The 19,458-nt window shown below is 35.7% G+C and overlaps 1 protein-coding gene across 1 annotated transcript; it reads right to left on the bottom strand.

Moving 5' to 3' along the window:
* Positions 1–7,448: 7,448 nt before the first annotated feature.
* Positions 7,449–12,129, bottom strand: LOC113521880 (protein argonaute-2-like). The gene is made up of 4 exons (XM_026907535.3): positions 12,057–12,129; positions 10,592–10,871; positions 9,052–9,279; positions 7,449–8,441 (listed from the first exon to the last, which is right to left on the bottom strand). The coding sequence occupies exons 1-4, from the start codon at positions 12,063–12,065 to the stop codon at positions 7,933–7,935; spliced, it is 1,026 nt and encodes a 341-aa protein (XP_026763336.2). The 5' UTR covers positions 12,066–12,129; the 3' UTR covers positions 7,449–7,932.
* Between the last annotated feature and the right edge of the window lie 7,329 nt (positions 12,130–19,458).

The raw sequence follows: 19,458 nt of genomic DNA, 5'->3' as shown, positions 1-19,458 counted from the left end.
TATCAACTCCAAAATATTATAATAAACAATGCTTCTATTACTTAATTCATAATTGTGTCTATTTTGATTACCTATCTATCCTAACGATGTGGAAATTCAAGTTTTTTTTATGCAACTTAGAATGGCAAACAAGCTGATGGCCCATCTGATGGAAAGTGGTAACCGTCGCCTATTTAGCAATGGAGTTTGACAGCCCCATTGCTAGAATTGCCCCTGTTAGGTCGACCTCCAAGTGGTTCCCCCTGGAAACCATCGTGAACAATTCTTATTGAATTCGTCATGATGGGCTAACTGGCCTGTTTTCATTCTCATCTATCACCCTTCACTGGTGCTCCGCCAGTGTATCCCGTTGGCGCGGGCGGGGTTATCATGTTGTTTTCACCCATCAAAAACAAAAAATACACAAATGTAACTGAAATATTGAAGAAAAAATAAATAAAATAAAATCACCGTACCCATTGATTGGTAAATTTAATATTTTTTATATTTTCACGCTTATTATTAAAATGGAAGTTATAAAAATGAACATGTTACGCCTGTTTATATTTAAATATTGTTTTGCTTAGATATTTTTATTGTTTATAACAACAATCAATAATTTAATAAAACAATATGAATGTTTATGCAATACATGATTAAATTTAAATAAATTGTATGAGTTAAAACTATTATTACATGCGACCTCCTTTGTAATTTATTTCTTTTTTTTAACAGACTTCGAAAGGAAGGAGTTTCGAATGTATTTTTTTTAATGTCAGTTACCTCTTTACTCCATCAGTTGTGAAGCGATTTAGAAAATTCTTTTTTATCTGATAGATTGATTTCATAGAAATTTTATCACAATCGGTTTAGTAGTTTAGTCGTTAAATCAAAATAACTGGGTTTGCACATTTGAAGCCAGTTTTCTAATTCCATTTGGAATGATCATCAAACTCACTGCCTACCTGATATAAAGTGGTAACCGTCGCTTATAGACATGAACAGTTTAAAAAAAAATTGATAAATAAATTACAAAATTCACTGTGGTACCCATGACACATGGCATTCATTACCATTTCTGAATTCTCTCGCCTTCGACATGGAGTTCATCCCCTTACCTTAGAGCATACATGGTCGCGTACAGCCGGTTTCAGAGATAACTCATCCCACGAACGCTCAGGTTATGGAATGAGCTCCCTGTCGATGATGTCTATCCTGTGTTCCCAAGAGATTACAATATTGAGTTCTTAAAAAAAGGGGATAAAGAGGTTTCTTCAGGGTCGACAACGCGTTTGGTTTTGCAAGCGTTCAGAGGTTGCGGTGATATCGTATATTTGTTTGCCACCCCAGTGGTATAAAAAAGATGTGATTTTCATTGAAGGCAAGCTCTAGTCTACTTGGCATCTCAGGGCAAATTTTTCACAGCGAACAATACCATTTCTTTTACTCTTAACGAAAAAATATCGTCTTCTGTTCATTCAACGCGTATTTTGTGTAGATCTTTTACTGAATTCTATAAAGCCTCTCTTAAACCTTGGCACCCTTTTAGAATGTCGATGGTCTCATTGCATCTTTTTTGGGCGTTGACGCCCCTCTTTTCTCTCTCTCTCTCGGTCTTAGCGTCTTTATTATTATTATGTACATAACTAATTTTTTTTACTAAAGTATTAAATTAGTTAAGGTGTTCCTATTTGTTGGTTTTACACCAAAAAATAGGAACACCTTAAATTTTCCTAATTCTTAAAAAGTTTCAGCTTTCAGTTTGACCGAACTCGCTTTTCAAACCGGTACTTTTTTCCGGAGTCAGAAAACTGCCAAACCCCAATTTTAAGGTAAGAACACTAATTAATTACATTTAAACTATATTCTGCATTTTTACCTCCTTGAATAAGTACATAATATATTAAGTTAGGATATAATTAACCAATGTAATGAATTACATACAAATCAAGTTCTTCCGTATAAGGGTAATTGTTAAACAAACATCCAGACATCTTTATAAACTTTCACATTTATAATATTTATAAAATAAAGGGTAATAAATTAATAGATGCTCTCACAGAGGTAAGAGTTGGAGAGTCATACAAATATCTACCAGCAGTCAACACGCCCAAGCCTTGACATGCAAAATTAGACCTTTATCCATACACTAATAACATCGTAAATGCACCATGTATTTGCATTACTGACACTGTGAAATGCCAGCCGGTTGACAAGCTAATGTGTAACAAAATGCCAGATTCCTTTCACTAGGTTTATTTTTTTGTTAAAGTTGTTTAGTTTAGACATCCCATCCTCGCTTATGGATAAGCGTAACGGGATGCCTTTTCTGATGTATGCACTGTGTAAATTGGGATGCAATGCAGTTATTAGGGGAGCATACTTAAAGGATGGACGACCAGGGACTGCTAGTAAGATCGGCCTCCGAGCGGACAGCCCCTGTTCTTTGCCAGTTGTACGCTCGAAGGGCGACCGGCCTTATACTAGGTTACAGGGGGGAAAGGGATTGTCAGTAATGAGGTCTAATATCCCCATTGCCAGCAATATACCCTCAGGTCGACCTCCACGCGGTTTCCCCTGGAAACCATCATGGTTAATTCTTGTCCAATTTATCATGGTGAGCGAACTGACCTGCATTTATTCTCACCAATCATTTTCCACTGGTACCTCGTCTGATTATCCCGTTAGCGCAGTATACCATTCCATTTTCACCCATCAAAAAAACCCTTCTTTTCCCGTGGGTGTCGTAAGAGGCAACTAAGCGAACTTAATGGTCGAGAAATGCTAACTGCAGTTGTCAACCCGCCTGCCAAGCGTTAACTACTGGCAAACCCCCCCTTTAAAGGGAGGCCTATGTTCAGCAGCGGATAGCTAACAGCTAATATTATGATGATGATTATCATCATCATCATGTTAATTAAGTAATGATTAAAGTTTTGTTTTGATGGGTGAAAATGGTATGGTAGCGCCCCGCCTGCGCTAACGGGATACGCTGACGGAGCACCAGTGAAGGGTGATAGATGAGAATGAAAACAGGCCAGTTAGCCCATTATGATGAATTCATCAGGAATTAACCATGATAGTTTCCAGGGGGAACCGCGAGGAGGTCGACCTGTTTGGGTATATTGCTAGCAATGGGATTTTCATCCTCCATTACTAACAATCCCTTTCCCCCCTAATGATTAAAGTTGCGATGTTATAATATATAGGGAGAATGTTTTTAGTATTAAGTACGCCTTGTACACATATATGTACTAATGAATAAATAAATAAAAATCTAGAATGTTATTTAAAAAAACAATAACAATAACCTACAATTCTTTTCTCTAAAAGGATGACTAATTCGAAATAAACAATTGTAGTTTCAACTCGAATATTTTACTCAAATGATCAGTGAATGAGTGTCCTTGCCTGAGTGTAACTACGATTATAGAGTTTATTCTACCTTGCACCCAAGTTATTTGCTCCCAATCTTTATAATTTTATTATTAATATTATAAATGACCTCCATGCCGAAGTTTTACCTTGAGATTGCAGTATGGGATTCTTCAAAAAGGATACATTAAGCTTTCTTCAGGGTCAGCAACGCGCACGTGTTAACCCTAGTGCTTAAGGCATCCATAGCCCACAGTGACCGTTTACTATCAAACGTAACTTCTAAATTTGATTGAAATACAGTACAGTATTGTACAGAGGAATAACGTCTGAGTCCTCAGGAATGGCAACGCATGGGGGGTATCATGGGCGAAACAGTATACTCTGTTATGTCCATGATAATGCTCATGCCTATAGGCGACGGCGACCACTTTCCATCAGGTGGGCCATCAGCTTGTTTGCCATTCTAAGTTGTATAACAAAAATATATTATATATTTATTTCATAAAATTGCTAGCCTCCACAGGCATAGGAATTATATAAAATCAATCAATATCGACGGACGGCTGGAATGATGATCATGAATCAATATCGAACCTCGAAGCCTATTACATTACGCTTGTTACAATTTATAACGCATAAATCTAGAAACGATGTTCAGTTAGTAATCTATTTTTAAACGCATTACAAATGTGATCGTTTAGAAAAAAAAAACCCCGAGGCGGTAATTTCAAAGTGGGCTGAATGTCAGTAGGTCATAGTGCAGTGCAACAATATTGCAAAGTGGAATGTAGTATTATTAGATAGCATAATACATGTAAATTATGTAGGCAGATGTATGAATTCTTAATGTTTGACTCACTGCCAGTATGGGTAGATGAAATTGATTGCAATTTTACCTTCAGACTGTATGATAATTTTAATTATCCTATTGTATTAGATAGGTGTGCAAAACAGATAGCTAATGAAATGTTAATTACTCAACAATCATATATACATATATATATATATATATATATATATATATATATATATATATATATCTCTTTGGGGACTTGTGCCAGTAGTTGTCACGCTTGGCAGACGGACTGGCAACCGTAGTTACGCTTTAGAGATGTTTTAAGAGGGATACTGCTGCCCATCACGCAAAAAGACTCCGAGCATAGCCCTCTCTTTGCGTGATAGAATCTGAAACAAAGATATCCACATAAGAAACAAAGTAACCAACATAGCCCGAAGGATAAGCAAGCTGAAGTGGCAATAGGCTGACCACATAGCTGGGGGGGAAGGGATTGTTAGCAATAGAGTTTGACAGCCCCATTGCTAGCAATATGCCTATATATATATATATATATATATATAGCATATATATATATATATATATATATGCTATATATATCAGGTCAACCTCCACGTGGTTCCCCCTGGAAACCATCGTGAACAATTCTCGTTGAATTCGTCATGATAGGCTAACTGACCTGTTTCATCCTCGTCTATCATCCTTGACTGATGCCCTATCAGCGTATACCGATAGCGCGGGTGAGGTTACTATTTCATCATCACCTATAAAAAAAAAGACCACATACCTCAAAGAATCGACAACCGATGGGAAAGAAAGGTTCTTGAGTGACGAACCCGTATAAGCAAACGCAATGTAGGACGACTCGACGACCTGAAATGCATTGCAGGTGGCTCAAGGCCGTTTCTTGTGGTCATCTATGGTGGAGACTTATGGACAGCTAGACCAGCAGTGGACGGATAATGGCTATTTTAAAATAGTTTATTTATTTATTTTATACATTTTTTTCTCATTTGGCCAAGTACATTAACATTGTCTGCTACTTGTTTTATAACAACTATCATAGTTTCAGTTAGTTAATTTTCCCGTGTGGTCCCGGCATAGAATAGGCCACCTCTTTTCTTTCTGTGGGTGTCGTAAGATGCGACTAAGGGGTGGGCAGTAGCATTCGTCTCTAAACATCTCCAAAGCCTGTGATTGCCACTCCGGCTGCCAGGGGGAAGTGTTTGTTAATAATGGAGACTAAGGACCCCATTGCTAGCAATATACCCAAACAGGTCGACCTCCACGTGATCCTCTCTGGAAAACCATCGTGCTGAATTCCAAGTGTATTCAACACGACGGACTAACTGACCTGTCTTTTTATTCTCACCTATCATCACTCACTGGCGCCTCGCCAGCGTATACTGATAGCACAGACATACTATTCCATCATCACCCATTAAAAAAAAATCCGCCTACCAAACGTGGGAACTACTGGCAAAACCAAAGGGGGAGACTTATGTTCAGCAGTGGACAGTTAAAAAATGATATGATGATGATGATGATGATCATAGTTTTAGGAATAAGTAACAAAATACACAACAGAATTTAATATACTTTATATAGATAGATAGATAATTTATTTGCATCACTTACAGCACACAAACAGCAAAAGGTACAAAAGCAAAGTGAAAAAGATAAAAAAAAGATACATGTTCAAAAGATTAAAAAAAAATCAAAAACAAAATCAGAAGGCAAAAAAATTAGTAAAAAAATTTATATATAGATAACATTGATCTATAAACATCTAGAAAAAAAAAAACAAATCAATCGTTACAGTATTTAGAATTTATTAAAAAGAAATAACAGTACTAATACAATCAGAAATATAACAAAAAAATAACAATTTCAACATTACTTAATATTAATTTGGTTAACGTATTACATATCTTAGACTAGCCATTTGGTCACGCTCGTATCGATTCGACATGGAGCGTATAGACAATTTCAAATCGTGATGACACAATTAAATAAGGCCCTACTTACAGTTCGCAACTAAATACATATGTAGTTTGCAATTTTATATATAACAGAGGGAAACTTTGTACAAAAGTCGATTGCTTGTGTACCTCTGTCCCATTCGTGTTTCAACCGTGAAGCAGTTGTGTTTGCATGGCTGTGTTTCGGTTTGAAGGATGAGATATGGCGTGAATTTACTGGGTACAGAGGAATAACATCTGAGTCCTCAGGAATGGCAACGCATGGGGGGTATCATGGGCGAAACAGTATACTTTGTTATGTCCATGGTACTGCTTATGTCTATAGGCGACGGTTATCACTTTCCATCAGGTGGACCGTTAGCTTGTATGCCATTCTAAGTTGTTTAAAAAAAATACTATTATATACACAAGCTGACGCGGTAACGTTGTTTTATCCCCTATCACCACTTACCAGGGTTGTTTTTACTTATCAGAACATCTTATCTCTCCAGTTGTATTAAATAATACATATTTACTTTCATTAAAATTCATTTGATACATCCATTGAGATTTCCACGAATGAAGATTATGACAGAGAATTTTTGCAAGTGTATATTAAGATTTTTTATTATCAACTATAGCGAAAGGATACCCATATTAATTTTAAACTATGTTCATGTTAACAATGTTTTTTTATAACACATCGAGCAAATAAGCATGCGGCTCACCTGATGATAAATTATTACAGCCGCCCAATGTATTATCTAATGTATTCGAATATAAGATTTGATTATTTAGGTTACAAAAGTGTTTAAAAAGTAATAACATAATAATCAAATAATCATCGTCATCATTATGCCAGTCGTTATCTGAACATAACTAATTAACAAATGATATTTCAATCTACAATCTATTTAAAAATAGTAAATACATTATACAAAGGATCTAATATACCAGAAAACGAAATAAATGGAGACGTGATAAACATGCAATGATGAAGTCCATAAAATATTACTTAATCATTAAGATGAGCTTTAGGGCAAATCATTATTGGTTGATTATCATATTATTTGATCTACAATAATTTAATTTTTATTGTTCATTATCAAAATATTATCTCCTTGCGAAGGATTTTTACGAAATTTTATTACAGTTTGTAACTTTTTTATGTTATAAACAAATATTTATTATGTCCTAAAGGTATTGAGTGTATTAGTATTGTTATATAGGTGCTCAATGCTTAAATAGGTATATGTATGTATACATTATAATAAATATAGTAAAACACAATACGTTTATAATAAGTTATAATATTTATAATAGTAAGAGACAGTAGACAGCTCGCGTTCATTGACGAAAAATTTCATTGTTACAGTCGTCGAAATGAGGATGTTCCAAGTTTTCTATACATATTCGCCAAGCCCATTGAAGTATGCTTCAAGCAGACCTCTTTCTCTTCCTCTACAATCATCGATCTATTCATACACTCTCACTGGTTATGGGTACTTTTAATTTGACGTCACGTCGCCTATTTAGCCGACATACAAATCCAAGTTTTATATTCACCACAATTTTGATAATTAAAGTCTGACTATCATCTATAGATGAAATACTCATGATATGGATTTACTACTTGATTAAACTGAATTTGTTTTGATGATATATATTTTGTAACCAGAATATCGACTGCTTTAAACTATAGCATGCATAAATATGTATTTTACTGACAAAAAGTGTTGCTCACAATTTTGTCGCATAGTATAAGGAGGGCCTTATTTTTATTAAATGTTACCGTTCATAACTTATTAATATTTGATTCTAATAATATCCACTAATAATGGGAATGGTTACTGTTGAGGGAACAACGTTGTAATTCTGTTGGGAGTTACTTTGTTGATAGCCATTTTGTTGGACTCCACTTTGTTTATGAACATTTTGCCTGATACCGCTTTGTTGATAACCTATTTGTTGGTTACCACCTTGCTGATGACCACTTTGTTGATAACTGTTTTGTTGGTTACCGCCTTGTTGGTAACCACTTTGTCGATAAACATTTTGTTGGTTATCGCCCTGCTGGTAACCACTTTGTCGATAAACATTTTGTTGGTTATCGCCCTGCTGGTAACCGCTTAATTGATAAACATTTTGCTGATTACTGCTTTGCTGATAACTATTTTGTTGTTTAGCGGTTTGTTGGCGACCGCTTTGTTGGTAAGTATTTTGCTGGTAACCACCTTGTTGATAACCATTTTGCTGTTGTGTACTTGGCTGATAACCAATCTGTTGGTTACTTGTTTCGGATTGCTGCTGATAATTTTTGTATGAACCTGAAATAAATTATAATGAAAATGTACATTCTATATTAATTTCACTGTACGAAGTAATTCACTTTGATATTTTAATGTACAATAATTAAAGATTGTTTCCCATAAAAAAAAAACAAAACTATATCATTTTTGACAAAACCAGTTATTTTGATTAAAAAAAATTTAACTACGGAACCGACTGTAATAAAAGTTCTATAGAATCAATCTATAAATACTTTCAGACGAAAAAGAAAAAGAATTCTCCAAATCGCTTTAGAACTGACAGAGGTATGAGATAACAAACATAAAAAAAATACAATGGAATGCAGTCGTTCATTTTGTTTGTTTGTAACACCTTATTGTACAGTAGTATCTTAATTATAGGATACAAAGTTCTTAAGAAAATAATAGTAAAAAAGAAAAGAATGTACAATGGTGGACCTATGAAAAAAAAAGCATTTCTCCCTACCTTCAATTATCTAATAGGCATTGTAAATTATGTAACTAGAGCATAATGTAAAAAAAGAACTGGCAACCCCCTCCCCTCCTCCTCCTTATGGGGGAGGCTGACGTTTAGCACTGGACAGTTTACGGCTGATGTGATATGGTATGGTGAAAAAAAAAAACTTACCATCGTCAAAAATGCCATTAACTTCATCATAGGTGTTTTGTTCTATGGCCCTAGCAATGGCTTCAGGTATGGGTGGTGGGGTGGGCAGGTGGGCACCTTCCGGCCTGAACCCGTTCTCATCAGCTGTATAGGTGACGGAGTAGACCTGACCATCGGTGCCCCGATAGGAGTAAGCACCACGAGCCTGGGTGCCTTTGTCTATTTGTCCAACTTCTTGGGCTTGGATACCTGAATGAAGTCGGGGGGAAAAGATTGTTAATAATGGCGTTCTAATTGCTCTACTGTTATTATACCCTGGGTCGACCTCCACGTGGTTCCTGCTGGAAACTGTCGTGGTTAATTCTTGTGGAATTCGTCATGATGGGCCTACTGACATGCTTTCAATCTCACCTATCATGCCTTACTGGTGCCTCGCCAGCGTGTACCGATAGAGCAGGCAGAGGTTACCATTCCATTATCGCCCATTGAAAAGAACACAAATATTTTTTTTATGCAACTTATAATGGCAAACAAGCTGATGGCCCACCTGATGGAAAGTGGTAACCGTCGCCTATAGACATGAGCAGTACCATGGACATAACAGAGTATACTGTTTCGCCCATGATACCCGCCATGTGTTGCCATTTCTGAGGACTCAGATGTTATTCCTCTGTACCCTGTAAATTCACGCCATATCCCACCCTTCAAACCGAAACACAGCCATGCAAACACAACTGCTTCACGGTTGAAACACGAATGGCACAGACGTACCCAAGCAATCAACTTTTATACAAAGTCTCCCTCTGGTGAGTACTTGCTGGGCACCAAACAATTCTGGTGTGCCTCTTAAAATATGCAAATGTGCCTATACATAGAAGGTTTTCATGAAATGAAATTCAAACCAAGATGCATACACTACCCATATACAGTACCATGGATGTAACAGAGTATACTGTTTCGCCCTTGATACACCTCATGCGTTATCATACCTGAGGACTTAGGCATCCATAAAAATTTTAAATACTTTTACATATTGTTAGCCCACACATATTGCAATGGAAATAAATGAAAAAAATATTTATAATTTCTTCTCTAGGGGGTCAAAAACAACGAATACAACGCGGTTTCAGAGATGTTTTCTCCCACGAACACTCAGGTTATTGAATGAGCTCCCTGCCGAGGTTTTCCCAAGAGACTGCAGCATGGGGTTCTTCAAAAGGGGGGTAAAGAGGTTTCTTCAGGGTCGGCAACGCGCGCGTAATACTCCTGGTATTGCAGGCGTTCATAGGCTACGGTAACCGCTTACCATCAGGTGGGCCGTATGCAACATACAAATACATGAATAGATAGATGAATGTTTGTTACTACAATATTTTAATTTAAAAACCAAACTACCAAACTGATTTTAATAAATTGTTTATAAGACTAATTAGTAAGTACATTTTTTCAGTTAAAAAAAAAATCCAAATCGGTTTACAGCTGATGAAATTATAAGCTAACAGAAAAATACAGACTCCTCCTTTTTGAAGTCGGTTAAGAATTATTCAAAAACAAAACTCACCGTTCTCTGTCTCATAAGCATATTGGTAGCTATGGCCGTGATTCTCCGAGTTGTAACTCAGCACCCTCGCACTGCCTTCTGCTGACTGAGTCCTTTGATGCTCAGGTTGGACTTGGACATACACGTCCTGTGCTTTTGTGAACCCTTGAGGTTGGGAGTACAAAGCTTGCTGTTGATATTGCTGCGTCTGATAGGCCACTGGTGATGTGGCCTGTGGCTGTTGATAAACTTGGATCGCACTGGTGAAGCCAGTGATGGCTAAAGCGATGATTGCAGTGATCTGTAAAAATGATGAAATATTATGAAAAAGCATTTCCAATTATTGATGGTCGCGTACAACGCAGTTTCAGAGATTTGGAATTCTTTTTGAAAAATTTCAGGTTATGGAATAACTTCCTATCAAGGCTTTTCCAAGAGACTACAGCATGGGGTTCTTCAAAAGGGGGTAAAGAGGTTTCTTCAGGGTCAGCAACGCGCGCTTTAAGTATCATAAAAAAGGTCTGATAAAAGTAAAAAATTTAATAGTGACATCGCTTGCACTATTTATTTGTTTATTTATATTACTGTAATATTTATTTCACCAGAGGGAGACTTTGTACAAAAGTTGTTTGCTTGAGTAACTCTATCCCATTCGTGTTTCAACCGTGAAGCAGTTATGTTTGCATGGCTATGTTTCAATTTGAAGGGGATATGGCAGTGAATTTACAGGGTATAGAGGAATAACACAGTCCTCAGAAATGTCAACGCATGGGTGGTATCATAGGCGAGACAGTATACTCTATTATGTCCATGGTACTGCTCATATCTATAGTCGACTATAGGTATGAACATAGACATCATAGAATACACCGTTACTCCCCTCTTGGGTTGCCATTCCTGAAAACCATCGCGATATGACCCCGTATCCTGTAATTTCATTGCCATATCCTATCCTTCAAACTGAAACACAGCCATGCAAGAATAGTTGCTGCACAGAAATACGTATGGGACAGAGGTACCCAACATATCAGCCGTTAACTGCCCACTGCTGAACAAAAACCTTCCCCAAAAGTGGAGTTTTATCAGTAATTTCCACGCTCGACGGGTAGGTTGGCAACCGCAGTTAGGCTTTTAGTGATGTTTTAGGAGAACGCTGCTGCCCATTCCTCGATCATTAAGTTCCCTTAGTCGCCTGTTATGCCACCCGTGGGAAAGGAAGGGGTGACCCATTCTATGCCAGGACCTATACAGCGTCCCATGCAAATAACTTATATGTAAAGTCTCCCTCTGATAACTTCAATTAACTACTATAAAACTACGTAAAATTAACACAATCAAACACTATTTGCAACAAAAAAAAAAGAATCATAAAACGTTAATGTTTAAACTAACGATTTTTTCATTCGTACTCCACTATTCACTTATGTATATCGTATATAATAACTTCACTGACTTTTAAAGCAGTTAAAATTTAATTAACACGTACCAGTTTCATTTTGACACCGTAATCCACAACACTGGATGAGTTAAGAATGATAATAAAAAAATTCACTATTACGTTTTTATACTCCAAATGTCTTATACGCACTACTGAATCGAGTCACAAATCTTCACGCTTGCGGCTACTGTAACTGTGGACTTGAGAATTCAGAATAATTTAAATTTGACACTCACTTCAAAAAGTGGTAAATTATCAATTCGACTGTATATATTTTATTTAATTATTGTATATTAAGTGGTAATTTTTAAATGATTTTATATTATTTTTTTAATCTAAAAAGTAATTTATCCATGTTCAGATAAATTTTTTTGTGAAACAAGAAGTGAAGAAATTATATATATTACAAAATTGAGGTAACAAAAGATATGATATGAAAATGTACGAGTAACTTTCACAGGATCTCGTTAACTAAATATTTCATATACTTTTAGATGTTATTAGGACGAAAAAAATTAGATTTCATTTAATAAGTAATATTGTAGGTTTATTCAATATCCAATGTGTAGTAATAGATAGGTAATAAATTAATAACATGTTATTATTCAACAAAAGAATTTTTATCAAAAAGATTTTGACATTTTAATTATTTAAATAAATTAATCTCATACGATATTTAAGAAATTTGCCATGCTATTTGCTATTTATTATTTTTACTGTAATTAGAACAAATGTTGTCTCTGTGAGGTCCTCCATCCACGTACATAAATAATTTATAAATTTTTTACTCCTTCACATTTTACACGCTATTAAAACAATATGGCTAAATATGTGATTCTATACTGCTAATTAAGATTTATTTCTACGATGTTTATGCAAATAAATTATTATTATTAAATTAAAATTAAAATCATCTTTATTCAAATAGACTTATTTACAAGCACTTTTAAATCGTTATTTTTCTTTTATCTACCGCAGAGTTGTGGAAGGTGGTAACTGTTGAGAAGAGCCCGCAAGAAACTCAACAGTTACTCTTTAAAATTTATGTTATATTATGTGTATTTATTTAAGTTCAAAATATCCTTCGATCCAAAATATTCTTCAGTATCTTATTTTATAATTAACTATTATTAGTTAATGCCCATTCTCATAAAATAACTTATTAACTTTTTCTAAACAATTACCTATTAATTTTAATAATAACATTAAACGACATAAAAAACTGAACAATATTTTCGTTATTTGTATGTAAGTCATAAATTTAATAAATAATCATTAAAATTATTATAATGAGTATAATTTGTATTGACTCCATAGTTTTTGTTGGCACAGTGCAGAAGTGTGATACGAAGTGCGAGAGAATTGTTAGGTAATGTTAGATAATAAGATGTGTCTGTTGACTGAGCAACTGGAGCGACATCTGGGTGGACTTTTCCGAACTGCCGACGTTAGGGGACGGCAATATGGTCACATAGGCAACTTGGCTGAATGCATAAGTGATTTTCTTATATCACGAATGAGGCAAACAATCATACAGCCTGTCTGATGGTAAACGGTTACTGTAGCATATGTATAATTTTTAATTTTTTTATATTATAATTTTAGAAATTTATGATTAATTTTAGTTCCAATGCATGATAATAAAGCCTTATGGTCCCGGCATAGAATAGGCCACCTCTTCCTTTCCCGTGGATGTTGTAAGAGGCAGCTAAGGGAGGGCGAATGATGGGCAACAGTCATCATCATCATCATTTCAGCCATTATCCGTCCACTGCTGGACATAAGCCTCCCCATAGACTGCCATAAAGAACGGTCCTGAACTACCTGCATCCACTGACTCACAGCAATACATTTCAGGTCATCACTCCATCTAGTGGCGGGTCGTCTTACACTGCGTTTTTTTTTTTGTTTATACAGCTTAGATTTGCAAACAAGCTGACGGTCCACCTGATGGAAAGTGGTAACTGTCGCCTATAGACATGAGCAATACCATGGATTTAACAGAGTATACTGTTTCGCCCATGATACCCCCCATGCGTTGCCATTCCTGAGTACTCAAGTGTTATTCCTCTGTACCCAGTAAATTCACGCCATATCCCACGCTTCAAACCGAAACACAGCCATGCAAACACTGCTTCACGGTTGAAACACGAATGGGACAGAGGTACCTAAGCAATCGACTTTTGTACGAAATCTCCCTTTGGTAAATGAGGTACCAATGAGGGATGATAGGTAAGGACAAAAGTTGACCTATCCCGACGAAGACACTAGCAGATAGCCCCATAGTTGGGGAGAAAGGATTTGTTGATGATAGGGCTCGCAGCTCCATTGCTAGTAATATACTCCGTCAGGTTGACCTCGACGCGGTTCCTCATGGAAACCATGGTGATTAATTCTTATTAAATTAATCACAATGGATTAACTGATCTGCTTTCATGCTCACCTGTCATCTCTTACTGGTAACCAGCCTGCCGTTAGCGTAGGTGGGATAACTATTTCATTATCATCCCATAAGAATATCCACCATAATCTTCAGAGGGACCTAGTTGTCCAGCCCATTGCCACTTCAGCTTGCCTATCCTCCTTCTTGTTGGTATATGTCCATATCGGAGTTTAAAATAAGTTACATTGTATTTACCTTTTAAAATTTTGTAACCATATCCAAAAATCACATACTATGTAGAAATAACCGTAATATTGACAGTATTATGTACAAATAATACATTGCAACGTACTATAATGTACTATTCTTACCGTAAACTCTCTGTTTTCGTTTCCTACTTGTTTCGGATCACTTTAATACAAACAGTACAATTGCTTGCAATAAAAGTGACAACCGTATAAAAAAAAATATATCATCAATCATGGAATATATCATTCCATTCTCATTATTTAGCTATCATTAAAATTATTTTGAAAAGTATAGAAATAAAATATATGAAAAATGTATTAAAGAATAAAATTGGATGCAAAAATTATGAGCAACTTTTTATAGTTCGCTGTTTTTTTTAATGGGTGATAATGAAATGGTAACCCCACCCGCGCTATCGGTATACACCGGCGGGGCACCAGTGAAGGATGATAGGTGAGGATGAAGCAGGTCAGTTAGCCCATCGTGACGAATTCAACAAAAATTGTTCACGATGGTTTCCAGGGGGAACCACGTGAAAGTCGACCTGATAGGGCATATTGCTAGCAATGGGGCTATCAAACTCCATTACTAACAATCCCTTTCCCCCCTATAGTTCTGTTCTACAGTCGATTAATAATTCTTTAGTGCAGTTTACTAGGCTTATTAATAATATGGTTTGGTAGTTAGGTCTTTTCTAGTTGTATAATTGTTACTTAGTGTGCATTAACGCTTATCTATGAGAGCTGTATACACCTTTAATTGATGTGTTCATATAGCCTTAAGCTTGGTAGTGAGGAGTGAGATGTTTTTGTTCAAGTAAACTTAGATTTAAGCATTTTTGAATTGTAGTTTTTCTCTTTTACTTATAACATTGTGCATTGTCTGCTTAATTGTTGTGAGCATATTGTTAATGTGTCTTTTATAAATAAATAAATATAGTTCGCTGTTAGAATACGTTTTCTTGCACTGTAGTGTACAAGCTGTGACTGTAATGAAATATCCATTGTTTTGTACACGACCCGCAATAGATAATATTTGTATCATAACACGTAAGATTATTATTAGGAAATTACTGAAAATCAGTCGGTTTCAATTTCAAAATCCTTACTTCTTTACTAATATTATAAATATAAAAAGTGAATTTTTATCTTTATCCGAGCAGTAGGTGCTTTATATTATTCTTAATTTCGTGTAAAATATAGTATATATCATATATGTGTAAGTATATTTGTTATTTATATATATTTATTCGTTTATATATGTAATTTTAGTATGTATGTATATCAATAATTACTAGTACCGCATTCGAGTATTCTGACACTTCCCTATGGTTGACTGGGAGAGAATGCTTTCAGCATTAAGTCCGCCATGTACACATATTTGTACTAATGCATAAAATTTGTCAGTTTGTTAATTCTTAGCATCTTAACGGCTTCATCGATTTGATGAAGGGCATAGGCTACATACAATTTAAAATGGAGAAGTACGGAAGCTCTTTTTGGCCCGAGCAATCAATAGAAATTGTTCAGTTATACAGGCAAAGGTGCAAATGAAAACGCATATCCTAACAGGATCTGGAGATTACAGTATTGGAGTCTTTAAAAAGGACATATCACAGTTTCTGTACGTGACCCCCTAGTGGCAACACTAGGAGGGTCACGTGTCTATGGTACGTACAGAGTGATTCCTGATGGTGCCTACAGACGCTTGCAAAGGTGTCCAAAAGCTACAGTGACTCTTTACCATCCGACGCTGTATGTTTATTTTTTTTAAACGCAGGGGGAAACAAGCATTTTTTCGAGGTCATTGAACATATCCCAAATACGCGGACAAAGTCGCGGGTTAAAGGATGTAAATAATAAATATCATCATCATCATCATCATATCAGCCGTGAACTATATACTGATGAACATAAAACTCCCCATAAAATACCATAAGTAACGGTCCCATGTCACCTACATCCACTGACTCCCTGAAATGCATTTGAGGTCGTCGCTCCATCTAGTAGCGCATCGTGCTATACTGCGTTTGCCTGTACGAGATGGTCCATCAAGAATTCTTCTTTCCCATGGGTGGCCAGGTCTTCTAGCTGCGTGACCAGCCCATTGTCATTTCGACTTGCTTATTCTTTGAGATATATCGATCACTTTGATTCTTCTACGGTTATCCTTATTTTGGATTCTGTCACGCAAAAAAAAAACTCCAGGCAATAAATAGTAAATATGGCATTTTTACTTATCATGATCGAGGGCTGGGTCGCAGTGTTCCTCTTAAAACATCACAACCAAGCCTAACTTCGGACGCCAAACCGCCTGACAAACGTGGCAACTGTTGGCAAAGTCCCCCTTGTGGAGAGGCCTATGTTTGGCAGTAAACAATTAACGGGAAAGGAAGGGGAGAGGTGGCTCATACAATGCCGGGACCATACAGCGACATACTAAAGATAAAAAGAATTATTCTTTCAATTTACAAAGATCTATTACGTACAGAACCCTCGATACTTAACTCGGCTCACACTAGCCAACGTTAATGTCCTTGATCCCGAAAAGTGCAAACATATTTAAAAATAAATCAAGTATAACTGGTTAGTGACATCTAGAGCATTTTATCCAATTAAATTCTACAAAAACAGGTTAAGAACTCATCAGACAATTATGAATTGGGTTCTGTAGCTATATTAAGTTTTTATTTTGGTTAATCAACCAAGTTTGTAAGTATAAAAATTATTATTATATTTTTAGCAAATTAAAGTAGGTATTTAATTACGTGTTTGTATGTTCAAATATTTATTTTGTTAATACATACATACATACATATCTGTCACGCCTGTCTCCCATTAGGGTAGGCAGGAACAATATAATTATATATATAAATATATATATATATATATATATATATATATATATATATATATATATATATATATATACTGCTACCCATCCCTTACCGTAAGCTCTTACGACACCCGCTAATTAAGTTTATTTCAATAAAAATATTTTTTATTTAGTTATTCATTTTTGTAGGCCTATGATCAGGAGTGGACCAATCATCATCAGATTCATTTAAAAAAAAACAGTTGAAGCAGCTGGCATAGTATATCAGTGATATTTGTAAGGCTTTGTCCACGGAACCCTAAAAATATTGTACCTATTACACCGGTATCAAGTGCAGGCGCTGGCCAATGTCATAGCATGGCGAGGAATATAACGACCGTATTAACATAGAATTAAAGTTGGAATTTGATTACCATCACAAACGCATATCGAGATCAGAGTTATTATCAACTGTAGCCATCATGATGGATGGTAAACAATCGATTTCCTCTGAGGATATTCGAATTAAATCGAATCGCATCGGAGTATCGAATTAACGATTACAAGTCGTGGACAAACAACTGCTATGCCTTATAGTTTGTAAACGACTCCTATAAGGAGGATTTTCTTAATTCCACTGTATTTTTTATTGTACAAATTTTTCACAATATTTAAACCGAAGCCCCAGGGGTGTCCTTCTCTAGAAATCTGTCTGATTCTAGAATAGCCCTTATTATACGGGTATGCGACCCCGGCCTCCCGAGCCGCTGCAATGTCCCAGTCCTTTTCGCTACTACAGTGTCCCCCCTTTCCTTTCCCACATAAGTCCCTTATTCCTCTTATTTACCAATTTCCTTCACGCATTTGCAACGTTCCCTTCCTTTTATTTCTCAATCCTTCCCTTTATACCGTTGGTGGCGGAAACCACCAACAAATGCATTCCCAAAGAGGGTTGACATCAGGCAGGCGGCTGTTCGTAAAACTTAACCAAATCTTTTTATAATATGGGCTAATAGTAAGATTTAAACCAAATTTGAAAATATATTTTTACAACCACTAAGGTTTGTTCCTGTGTTGATTCTATAATATATTTGTTTTGTAATAATTGAAACTGCATTTTTTCTTTGAGGTGTAAAAAGAACAGTGGTAGATCAAAATGTACTTACAGTCACAAGATTTAAAATGAAAATATTTATTTATTTATAGGATTACCAACATAAGATACAGCTAAACATTTCAATACAATACACTGGTACATTAGATCTAACTGTTCTTACATTTATAGGCGACCACAGAATGCCTTGTGTTTGATAAACATTAAAATATAATTAAATTATTAAATGTCATTAAATAAGTAAAAACATTAACAATATGAATAATAACATAATATAAATAATGGAAATTGTATTTAAATTATTATAAATTATAATAATTTTCAATCTATTATGTCTTCGAATGACTATGTAATCCCGGCATAGAAAAGGCCACCCCTTTCTTTCCTGTGAGTATCCTAAGGCTAAGGGTGGACGAAGGATGAGCAGCAGCGTCCCTCTTAAATCATCTCCAAAGCGTAACTACGGTTGCTAATCCGCTTGCCAAGTGTGGTAACTACTGGAAAAACCCCTCAAAGGGAAGGCTTATGTTCAACAGTACACAGTTAAAAACTGATATGTCTATGAATCATTTTGGATGTGTTTTATCATAATTAAAGTCGCTGTTTTCTGCGTAGCCAAATGTATTACTTGTTTGTAAAATTCGTAGTTTTTTTTTATTCAACTTAGAATGGCTGACGATCGAACAAGCTGACGGCCCACCTGAGGAAACCGTTACCTATAGATATAAGCAGTACCATGGACATAACAGAGTATACTCTTTCGCTCATAATTCCCCCCATGCGTTGCCATTCCTGAGGACTCAGGTGTTATTCCTCTGTACCCTGTAAATTCACTGCCATATATCTTCAAACCAAGTTATATAGGAACAAAGTGCAAAACAATATACAAA

This window comes from Galleria mellonella, unplaced genomic scaffold (genome assembly GCF_026898425.1).
Source record: "Galleria mellonella isolate WM207_F2 unplaced genomic scaffold, CSIRO_AGI_GalMel_v1 utg63, whole genome shotgun sequence".
Taxonomy (NCBI): Eukaryota; Metazoa; Arthropoda; class Insecta; order Lepidoptera; family Pyralidae; genus Galleria; species Galleria mellonella.
Note: the sequence above shows the minus strand (reverse complement) of the source record. Positions and strands in the feature narration are given on the sequence as shown.